The 12,005-nt window shown below is 35.1% G+C and overlaps 1 protein-coding gene across 1 annotated transcript in view; it reads left to right on the top strand.

Moving 5' to 3' along the window:
• The window catches only part of SLC13A1 (solute carrier family 13 member 1), an 85,437-nt gene extending 79,858 nt beyond the window's left edge, over positions 1-5,579 (top strand). The window contains exons 13-15 of the mRNA XM_032753510.2: positions 1,861-2,022; positions 3,498-3,635; positions 5,442-5,579. Coding sequence (XP_032609401.1) covers positions 1,861-2,022; positions 3,498-3,635; positions 5,442-5,579 — 438 coding nt within the window. The remainder of the gene's footprint in view (positions 1-1,860; positions 2,023-3,497; positions 3,636-5,441) is intronic.
• The last annotated feature ends 6,426 nt before the right edge of the window (positions 5,580-12,005 follow it).

The raw sequence follows: 12,005 nt of genomic DNA, 5'->3' as shown, positions 1-12,005 counted from the left end.
AGATAAGAACATTAGAACATCAATCCAAAATGTTCAACAGTCAACTAATAGGCATTTCAGAAAAAAGAGAAAAAAATAGAAAGGAAGAACATTTCCAGAAAATAACACATGAAATTTCTTAGAGCTAGAGACTTTGAGATTCTGGACTGAGAGAGCTACTGGGTGACCAATACCAAAGCACTTTATGTAGAATTTTGGAACCGTGGGGATGAAGATGCGATTTCGTCCCCACAGGGAAACAATATGTAGTATAATCATTTCCACATCTAATTAGACATAGATAAAACCTATTCTTAAAGTATACCCATTCTAGGATTAATTTGTGTCAATGTGACTAAAATGATGGATAATCTTTTTCTACCCAAAAGTCATAAGCAAAAACAAGCAGATAAACAAAAATACAAGCCAAAACCACACATGATATTTGGTACTCACATCTGGGAATTTCTGTGCCAGCTTTTGATCTGAGGGTATACTGCTTGTAATTAGAGTATTTCTCATACCACTTCTAGTTGTCATAAAGATTCATACATGCAATAGCTTGCTGAAATTCCACAAAAGGGGGATTTTCCCTTTTATGTGGGGGAGAAACACAGAACAACATCCTTGCTAATCTGAGTATAGCCAGTTTTTCTGCACTATGTATAATGAATCAAATAGCAGAATATGATCAGGCTTCTAAAGAATCCAACTGGAAACCACAGGAAATGGAGTAATGGCTTAGAAGTGTGGAGTTATAATTATTTTGAACCTAGAATTCTACAAATGAAAAACAATAAGAACAGTGGGAACAGAAAGGAAAAATGTTTTCAGGCATGCAAAGATTCTTATACCAATTCTCAGGAAGTTATAGAAGGAAGTGCTCCCCCAATGCAAAAGAGTAGATTAAAAAATGATTCCCACGAAGTGGGGAGGAGAAGGAACGTCATAATATTATAGTAAAGAGGGGTCCCAGGACAACAACAGTTGAATAGATTTAAAGGGAAACTAAGCCAAATGGAGCAGGAGGAGGAAATATTCCAGAATAGATATTGCTATCAGGGAACGTGAAAAGACAGCAATTACCTGATATGTTCATCTATTTGTGGGGAGTTTTTTAGTTTTAATTTCAGATGAATTAGTGATAGGTACTTGGAAAACTAAGCAAACAAAATAATGAGGTAGTTATTTCTTGTGGGGAAGGGAGAGTAAATGCACTGATAGTATGCTAAGTGGTGTAGCTATGAGCAATATTTATTTAATCATAGTGGTAAACATTAAATATTGATTTAACCGAAAATGTTAATACATGAGTATGGGGGAATGAAGAAACAAAAAATATATGTTTGGTAGATGGTGTAAGAGAGCTGAATTATCATGTAACATATTAGAAAGTCAGTAAATAATATCTAAATTTTAAAAGTAAGCAAAAATCATAATTAAAATACTATTTTAAAAGGTAACTATGAATACCTAGATATAGCTAGCTATAGGTGGCTAATAAGGGTTGAAAGTTGTTGCCTCTGCAGAATGTAACTTAGGAATAGAGAGAGGTGAGTCAGAAGGGCTGCTCTTCTCTTAAAGCCCTCTATATGGTCTATTAAAATATCCACATACATAAATTAGATAAAATTAAAATTTAATTGAAAAAAGTGGGAATACATTTCAAAATTTCTAAACCATGTTCCTAGTGTTAAAATAAGACTAAGCAATAGCTCCTTCCTACCAAAGCCACCCAGACCTACCAAACCACGGAAAAAAGATTAAAATTATGTTTTAGAAAGTGAGTTTTCAAAGGAAATAATGTTTTTTATGGATTTTATTGTGTCTGATTACAAAGAATTATTCATGAGTAACAAATATTGCAACTTTGTTTTTTAGGAGTCTGGATTATCTAAGTGGATAGGAAATAAATTATGTCCTCTGGGTTCATTACCAGTATGGCTAATAATTCTGATATCTTCTTTGATGGTCACATCTTTAACTGAGGTAGCCAGCAATCCAGCTACCATTACACTCTTTCTCCCAATATTATCTCCATTGGTGAGTATCTCATTTATCCCGTTTTTACTCTTCGTCAAGAGCAGTACTCTGCTTTGGAATGCTGGTTCTCATGTTGTGGTATGGAATCTTTTTTGGTCTAAATGGGCCTCCTGTAAGTAACTTACAGTGGTCTTTATTTGTATTACTGCTTTCAGGGGACCTTCACTCTAGGTAACTGTTTTTAAGTTTTCATGTTCAAGCAGCATGATCTTAAGTGAACAACTTACTTTTTCTCAGTCCAGCTTTTTCCTTTATAAATAAGAGAGAGGGTCAGACTAGACCCATTTCAGATATAAGACTTGGAATTCAGTGTTTGCTGGTAACTTTAGTATTATCTCTACCGCTGACACTTTTGCCTCTCGAACATTGTTCCTAAATTTCTGAGAAGTGGTTCACATAAGTGATTTGCAAATGAATGAAAAACTAGGCTCACACTTCAGGCTTCAGGCTTAAATATCTTAGACACAGTTTTCTACTGCCCAGGGAAGAATTTTTAAAAAGTAAGTGGGTTTGCTAAGAGAGAGAGGGAAAGAATGTCTTTTCTTCTTTTCTCCATCTAGGTAGCAATTACAAGAAACAGCTTTAAGTAAAATGTTTTTCTTATTGGGGTGGATGGGTTTGGTGAAAGGAAAGCACTTTAAATTAAGAAGGATTGTCTTTCTGGAATTATGCTGCTACAAGCTCAAAGGGCGTATGTTGGTGTTCCTAAGCTGCTGATTGAAAGTAGAAAAAATGTAGGCTGTGTACATTGGTACAATATCATTTTGTGTTGTTTTCTGCTGTTTTTTAAATTTCTCAACATAGAACAGTTAGAAAATTATGTGTTGATTTAAGAATAGTAGTAACTCTTCTTATGTGATGATCCCTAAGCAAATCTTAAATTGCATATATCACAGAGGCAGTAAAGTTATTAGTGTAATGAGAAGTGCTGGAGCCACAGGGACTTGAAAACCTACCTGAGCTCTGTTGCTCACCAGCTGCATGCTTGGACAAGTTACTTTAGCCTCTCTGGGCCTCCGTTTCTTTATGTTATTTGAGGTTATAGTAGCCATCTCATAAAATCATGGTAAAAATTCAATATATATATATGTGACATTTATTATATATTATAAACTATATTATGTGTAAATATATGAATATATACATATATGTAAATATTTAGCATAGCACCTAGCAATAGATAAGTAATAAATGGTTGCTGTTTTTATTTAGTTTCTGGAATAAATAATATTTTATTTTCAAAATGAACTGGACTGTAATGTTTAAGTGGGCATCCGTAACTGTATAAACAACAAGAGGATGAGACATTTTCTTAAAAATATTCTTCAAGTTGTAACTGTAATGATGTATATAATTTTATGTCATTAGGTTCCAACCTGCTTCTGGGAAGGCTTATTATAATACATTTGTCTTTTTTTATATTTGGTATCTACCCTCAAAATTTTACTTAGACTCCTTTTTATCTCTTACAACAGACTGAAGCCATTCATGTGAACCCTCTTTATATTCTGATACCTTCTACTCTGTGTACTTCGTTTGCATTCCTCCTACCAGTAGCAAATCCACCTAATGCTATTGTCTTTTCATATGGTCATCTGAAAGTCATTGACATGGTGAGTTAGCTGAAAAAATACTATCAGATCCAATACACATCTTGGTATGTGCCATGTTTTGAATTATCTTCCCTTTTATACACCAATCAACCACCAGGAAAAGCAGGGCCTGAATTCTGTTTATGAATGGGGTGTGCATGACTAATCATAGAATTGTTTTTAAGAGTGATAATCAGAAGTGAACATGCCATTAAAACTTATGGTCACAGAGAGATGTTGAATGCATCCTTAATGCTTTGGAAGAAGTAAAAGAGCACTGAACATGCTCCACATGACAGCGTAAACTTACAAGTCAACACTAGGATCCAAACTGATCTAGGCAAAAGGAAGAAATATGGTTAAAGAAATCAGCAATCAAAACAACACTGTGATTTTCTATCACAAACATTTATGCACCAACATTTCCTCTGAATGAGACACTGAGTCAGTGCCTGACTGATGAAAAAGTATCTTTCTTGTTGTGATTTCAATACCAGGACCTAATGTGAAAACACAAGCAAACAATAAGGAAGAATTTCACTGATAAAGCATGCACATTTTTGCCAAATACAAAAGTACTGGTAGAATATTCAGTACTTTTTAAGAACTGTCTTGAGAATATTCTAGTAGTTTCCAAATCTTCATCACCGATTTCCAAACCAACCCAAACAATAATACAGCCAAAGTAAATTCAGTGAGCTTCCTATGCAAATACAGTTTCAAGGTAAGTGCCAGCTCCCTTTCTTTCACACAGACTGCTGTTCCTAAGCCCCTGCAACATAAACATTCTAGAACTGCCTCTACGCAAAAATAATATGCATTTGGTAAGGAAAATATGCATAATACAATATAAGTAATGCCTGATGTTTGTGTATTAGAAAGGATAAAAACAGGATTCTGGGATAAATAAGTGGCTGGCTTGCATGGACAGGAAAGAGGGCATTTGTTATCACCCTCGCTAAGTATTCCTCTTTTGCTTCAGGGCTCCATGTTTTAATGCAGAGAATACAGGAGTAAGCAAACTTTCTCTGTTAAACGGCAAATGATATTTGAGGCCCTGTGGGGCCATATGTTCTCTGTCACAACTATTCAACTCTGCCATTGTATCATGAAAGCAAAGAAAATATGTAAACAAATAAGCATAGTTGTGGTCCAATAAAACTTTACTTACCAAAACAAATCAAGGGCAGTAGTTTGCCAATTTTTATTTTAAGAGATACAAAGCAACTCTGAGATTGTTTAATGGACTGTAGAAAAATGATATAAGAGCTAAAACCATGAAAATGCTAAGAAAGATAATAGACATGGCATAAAATCTCAATAAGAAAATATTGAAGGTTAAATTAACAATTGTGTTGAGTGAATATAAAAGATACAGTTGCTGTATGGTGTCGTGAATCTTATTCATTGAAATATAAAACCACAAAACTGAAATTCTGCTTTAACATGAAGTGGCAGATTTCTAAGGGATTTTCCTCTAATCAGAATTACTTAGGTATATTCCCAAGAGGAACTTCCCTGAGACTCTCCAACTCGATGTTTAGTTGGAGACAGATTTTTCTCTTGCTATGAATGGAGAAGAACCCCTGGATTTAAGAAATGATGAGTTAATGGGTGCAGCACACCAACACGGCACATGTATACATATGTAACAAACCTGCACGTTGTGCATATGTACCCTAGAACTTAAAGTATAATAAAAAAATGACAATTTATACTAATCATTTAGGATGCATATAAATCTGGCATATACTTCCTACAATAGGATTCTAATCTCCTGTAGGCTTTCTTCTGGGACATTGACGTTTATGCTCTTTCCTGTTCAAGGTTAAAGCTGGACTTGGTGTCAACATTGTTGGTGTTGCTGTGGTTATGCTTGGCATATGTACCTGGATTGTACCCATGTTTGACCTCTACACTTACCCTTCGTGGGCTCCTGCTATGAGTAATGAGACCATGCCATAATAAGCACAAAAGTTCTGACTATCTTGTGGTAATTTCTGGAAGGCATTAATAATTGACTGTAAAATGTGGCTCTAAATAACTAATGACACATTTAAATCAGTTATGGTGTAGCTGCTGCAATTCTCGTGAATACCCAAAACCTGCTGTTATAACCCAGAGTCCATATTTATTATTGCGGGGCAACTAAAGAGCATCTATGTGCCTTCATCAAGAAGCCCATGTTTGAGATTTTGCTCATGAACCATCTGCAACTTGCTTCATCATAAGAATAATTTATAACTTGACCTTCAAAGAGATTAGAGTATTTGTTTCATCTTACAGTTGGAGTTCAATGTAACATTTTAAATGCGATTTATTATTTCAGAAATTTCCCATGAAACTAAAAATAGAAAATAAGATAAACAAGTTAATTCGGTACTTGGATAAATCATTTCTGCAGTGTTGTTCCAGAGAATTTGCTAAGAAATCAAAGCCATGGTCATCTGGTGATGAAGAGAAAAGTTTAATCTAAATGATATGTGCATTTCCTCATTTAAAAAATCCAATTGGATTATTCTTAATATATACATGTAATATGAAAATTGTGATTGAAGCACTAATTCCAAAATTATGACTGAATATACTAAATAACAGATAATTTATAGATAAGAATTTATTTCTACTGAACTCTATAGTTAGAGTAATATAATTCATATTTTTATGATATTGGCACACTGAGAAATTCATTTTGTAGAGCTATGGATAAGGCTTGCTATGATTTGCACTCACTATCAGTACAGTATAGTTAGAAAGGAAAGCTGAATGCTATAAAACTATTAACATATTTTCGTATATGAGTAACAACTTTGCTTAAGTGTTTATCTTAGTTCAGAAATACATAATGTCATATGTTAAAAATAAAGAGATGTAGAAATCTAAATGAATTATCGTTGTGTATACAGACAGAAAAATCACATAACCCTAGTATGTAAACATTGCAATGAAAAAAGGAAAAAAAGAAGGAAAAAAGAATAAGAATGAAAACTGCTGACATATTACAAAAGAGAAAAATAAGTGATTTAAAATCAAATCAAAAAGAAAAAACTAAACATTTAAACAGAAGTAGGATAAGAATAGTCTTTTACAAGTGAGGATGTGAAAAAGAATGAGTTTCCAATTACCCTGATGTGACAATTACACATTGTATATGGGTAGCAAAATATCACATACACCCCCAAAATATGTACAAATATTATATATCAATAAATAAATTTTTAAAGAGAAAGTGCTATTGGCATTCCAAAATTCAGCTAAAGGAAAAATGATCAAAAACAAAGTAAGGTGCACAGTTAGCAAAAGATGCAGATGTTATATCATAGCAATTCTCATGCTAAAAATACAACAAAAGACAAAGCAAAAAATAAACCTTTGCTATTTTTAATCTTCGTTGGCACTTTCTAGATGTTACTGACCTTGTCATTTTTTATTCAAATAAGATTATTTACAAACTTATTCTTGAAACTAAATATAGTAAAGAGGGTTTTTAAAATAATATTTAACATGCAAATTAATTGGCCATGTTCATTATTTATCTATGTTTATTAATGGGCCAATGCAAAAAATTAAGCATTTTTTCAAAGAAAAATTTGTCCATGTAAAGCTTAAATTATAATATTGCTGCTTTGTATAACTCTTCTATGTTTTTTCTATTCACTTGTTCCTTTCCCTATAATATTTTACACATGTGTTTATAATCTGTAGTATTTATTACATTTCTGCTTTTTTCTAGTCATTCAATTTATCATTGCTGAATTGCGTCAGATCATGGATGCATTTTTATTATGAAAAAATAAAATGACTTTTCAAATTATAATGAGTAAGTTTTGGTCTCAATAAAATAATGTAAACATTTCAGCTTGGATAATTTTAATGAATTACTTCCAATAGCTGCTAGCTGAGTATGTGAAAAATAATACTTAGTGAAAATTTGTTTAATTGAGTGATATAGTTCTCTTACCACAGCTTTATGTTTGATATATCAAAAATGACTTAAATGACCCATTTCACATTTGTCCCATTTACATTAAAGTTCTCAAGTTATTTTAGTTTGAGAGTTGCATACTGTCTTTGAAAGTTTCCGGAAAGCAATTCTAAACAGATGATCAAAAATCCTTTGTCCTCCCACTCCATGGTAGATAGTGTTTTTGTCATTATGCTGATCATTACTTAGAGGTTAACTAGAAATCTTTGTCACTTTGAATTTCAGCATCTTACTTAGGATTGGATCTTGTCAAGATGATAGCAGCAATTCTACTAAGTGCCTACTTACCGTCTGTTCATGCAGGCACTTGGAAGGCTGCACTGGCATATGTATATCTTTCACTCACCTCAACTGCTGCTGTACATGTCAGCATCTCTACAATTCAGGCTTCTTTTCTCTCATATGTGTGCAATATTTTCACCATGGTGTCCAAACCTTTCTTTTTTCAGCCTGGGAGGTACATAATTTTAGACATAATTTTAGACAGTGGTACTAATGAACATTATTAGCAAAAATTGACAAAACGATGTCATGGTACGTTGATTGTATCTTGACATGTGTACCGTGTATTATTACGTGTCAAAGATTATTAGATATATTATTATATCTCTATCATGGCGAAATATAAGAGACCTTGTGATGACATTTCTGTTCTAAAATTTTATTGGTTTAGTTAATAAATTTTATTTTTGCTTGAGTATGTGGATTTTACCAATTGAAATGTTTTTTAAATATTTTAGTAGAGGAAGGATTGGATTAGGAATGCAAGAGTAAAACTGAACAAACTGTATCAGCTTATTATTCTAGCATAATCTAAAAAATGAAATAGTTAAAATTATCCTCCAGGGGCAGTATTAATCATGTTATTTCTAGATGAATCAAATTGTTCAGTAAAAACTTAACTAGGTAAGTTTTGGGAATGCAAATATCAAAATCCCAGGTCCCCATTATAGAGGCAAGACCATATTAATCTAGAAGTAAACAGTAAAAATAATGCTTATGCATTATTTATCCCCTTATGGGAGGCAGAAAGTAAACAGTAAAAATAATGCTTATGCATTATTATCCCCTTATGGGAGGCAGAAATTAAAAGGTTTTTCCACATATGGGAATCTGTCTGGAAAGAAAAAACAGGGGTTTAAAAAAAAAAAAAGGGAATTTCCTTACTGATAGTATAGTTGTACAGATACGGCGTGGGATCTTTTTGAAGCTAAATGATAAGAAATATTGGATAACATAACTGTGTCTACAAGAAAAAATGGAAGTCCTCAGAAGAGAAAGATGAAGCACAAGCAAGAATCCAAAGATTTAAACAAGAACTGAAGGTGGTAACTGCTGATCCCTAGAGATGTCTTAATGGGTTCATAGGAATTGGAGAGAAAGCTAGGGTCTAACCAAGTTAAGGGTGGATGGAAACCAATATAGGGTTAGGATCCCAAAGGACTATATTCTTAGTGAGAATGTGAGCTAGGGAAAAATCTCACCACATAGAGGAAAATATCAGGAGAACTTTCATATTTTGGTTTACACAACAGGTGGAGGAAGCCTAAAGTCTCAATACCAATGTGTGTGTCGGGGGCAGGGCAGAGAACAGAGCATGGGAAAGAGTTGGACTTAATCTGAAACCCTATTTTAAAATAATTTTGAGTTGGTAGTATTCTCAAGTACCTGAGAAAAGAAGGATGACCTTTTTCAATCAGGGCCTTAAAACATTACTAAGGCTAAACTTCATGTGCGATTTTAATCAAAACTTACAAATTATATCAGAACATATTGCACAATGTGCAGGAGCCAAGATAACCAAAAGAAAGAGATCCAAAGTACAAGGGCAACATATGTTAAAATTATCAAATACAGAATATAAAATGAGGATGTATAATGTTTGGAAACATACGTATGGTAAACAGAATTCTAAAAATTTCTGTTTCTTGGTTATTCAATCAAACACTAATGTAGGTACTGCTGCAAAGGGACTTTACAGATGTGATTAAGGTTAGTAATCAGCTAACATTAAAATAGGGAGAGTATCCTAAATTATACAGGTGTGCACAATGTGGCCAAATGAGCACTTAAATGCAAATGAGGATGACAGAAGAGTCAGATGGGCAAGATGAAACACAACAAGAAGTCAGAGAGATGTGATGCAAAAGAAGGCTCAAACCACCATTGCTGGCTTAGAAGATAAAAGGGACCGCAAGCCAGGGTGTGCAGGAAGCCTCTAGAAGTTGAGAATGACCCCTAGCTGAAACCCAGCAAGGAGACAGGGACCTCACTCCTACAGTTGCGTGTGACTGAATTCTGCCAACAACCTTCATGAGCCTGGGAGCAGATTCAACCTAAGAGTCTCCAATAAAAAATGAAGCCCTGAAGACACTGTAATTTTAGTTCTATGAAACTTGTTCTGAACTTCAAATCTACAGAACTCTAAGATAATAATGAGTTTTATTTTCAGCCTATAAATTTGTAGAATTTGTTAAAGCAACAATAAGAAACGAATACAAACAACCAACTGTGGAAAGTAACCAAAGAGAACTAAAAAGGTATCAGACAGAAATTTTAGCAGTGAAAAGTATACTAATTTAAATTAAAACCATAATAGGTTAAACAGCACATTATGCAAACCAGAAGAGAAAGTGTGTGAACTGGAAGACACATTCCAAAACATTAATGAGAATATAGCACAGAGAGAGACAAAAGGTGGAACTCTAACAGGGAGGTTAAGAAAAATGAGAATGGGAAATGTAACAAATATTTAATCAGAATTCCAGGAATATATGATAAAAAGAATAAAAGAGGCATAATAAAAAATACAGTGACTGAGAATGTTTTTAATATTAATAGGAGAGTCAGTTTTTCCAAGATTGTGGATTAGAGGCTTTCAGCATGCCTCAGCCACTTGGAAATAGCAAAATAGTACATAAAGATCAACTCTGTGAACTTTGATTCAGGAAGGAAAATGGGGATTCACTGGAATAGCAAAGGACACCCAAGACCCTGGGTAGGATAAAGTGGGCAAGCAGCCCTCATGATGACATTTGGCTGATAAAAATGAGTGAAGCCCCAGTACGTGAGAGGGGCTGTCAGTCTCCCTCTGTGACTCACCTTTTCACTAAGGATCTGTACAACCCAGGCCAAGGGAGAGCACCCTGTTTCTCCCAATTTCAGGAGCTAACTCGGGGAAAGGCTGAAGAGAGGGAAAGACATCAGGAAAAGCAGCAGGCAATCTCCAAGACCTGAGACTGAGAAAACGATGCCATTTTTAATCCAGGCTCATATAAAGACATCCATCATTTGGAGACCTGGCAGTGGCAGCCACTGCGGGCATTTTCATCTAGGGCCAGAGATTGGAGAACTTGCCCTGGAGTAGTGGAAGGGCTCCCATGTCCAGAACTAAGTGGCGAGTATGGAGAGTGCCCTAACAGTAGGCACTGAAATTAGGCTCTCTCCCCTCACAGGACTGGAGCAGGAGAATTGCTGAAGACAAGGTTTCTCCTGGTCAGTGAGGCTTGCAGTCAGACTCAGCTTTATGACCTGGAAATGGTCTCTGTGTGCCATCGCTGGATGCCCATCCTGTTCTCTTGGTCAGTTGGGGGACAGTGCCCCACCAGCTTTAAGGAGTGGGAAGAAGGAGTCCCCTCTCTCCTGGAGATCTAATCCTCAGTGCAGATTACCCTTAAGAAGGGGGTGGAGTGCAGCCCACCAAAGCACTGGGTCAGAGAACACATGAGCACACAGCTGCTGAAGTGGGCACCACCAAAGCCCAGGAATGAACTTGGAGAGGGGGTCATCCCTTGCTCCTTGCCCCTGCACCCCAGTGCACAGCAGCAGACATGACAGCAGCTCTTCAAATTGGAGCCAGGAGGAGTGTGGACTGAAAGAGGCTGCTTCTTGGGCTTCTCCAATGACTCCATCCATACTTAAATTAGAAAAAAAATATTTAAAATTAATATGGAACCAAAAAAGAGCCTAAATAGCCAAAGTATTCTCAAGCAAAAAGAACAAAGCTGAAGATATCACCTTACCCAACTTCAGACTGTATTATAAGGCTACAATAACCAAAACAGCATGATACTGGCACAAAAACAGACACATAGACCAATGGAACAGAATATAAATAATGCTGGACACCTACAACCATCTGATCTTTGGCAAAGTCGACAAAAATAAACAATGGGGAAAGAACTCCCCATTTAAGAAATGGTGCTGGGATAACTGATTAGCCATATGCAGAAGATTGAAACTGGACCTCTTCATTATACCATATGTAAAAATCAACTCAAGGTGGATTAAAGACTTAAATGTAGTTATGAAAACCATAAAACCCCTGGGAGACAACCTAGGCAATACCATTCTTGACATAGGACCTGGCAAAGATGATGAAGATGCCAAAAGCAATTGCAACAAAA

This window comes from Hylobates moloch, unplaced genomic scaffold (genome assembly GCF_009828535.3).
Source record: "Hylobates moloch isolate HMO894 unplaced genomic scaffold, HMol_V3 SCAFFOLD_1, whole genome shotgun sequence".
In the NCBI taxonomy this organism is placed as follows: Eukaryota; Metazoa; Chordata; class Mammalia; order Primates; family Hylobatidae; genus Hylobates; species Hylobates moloch.
Note: the sequence above shows the minus strand (reverse complement) of the source record. Positions and strands in the feature narration are given on the sequence as shown.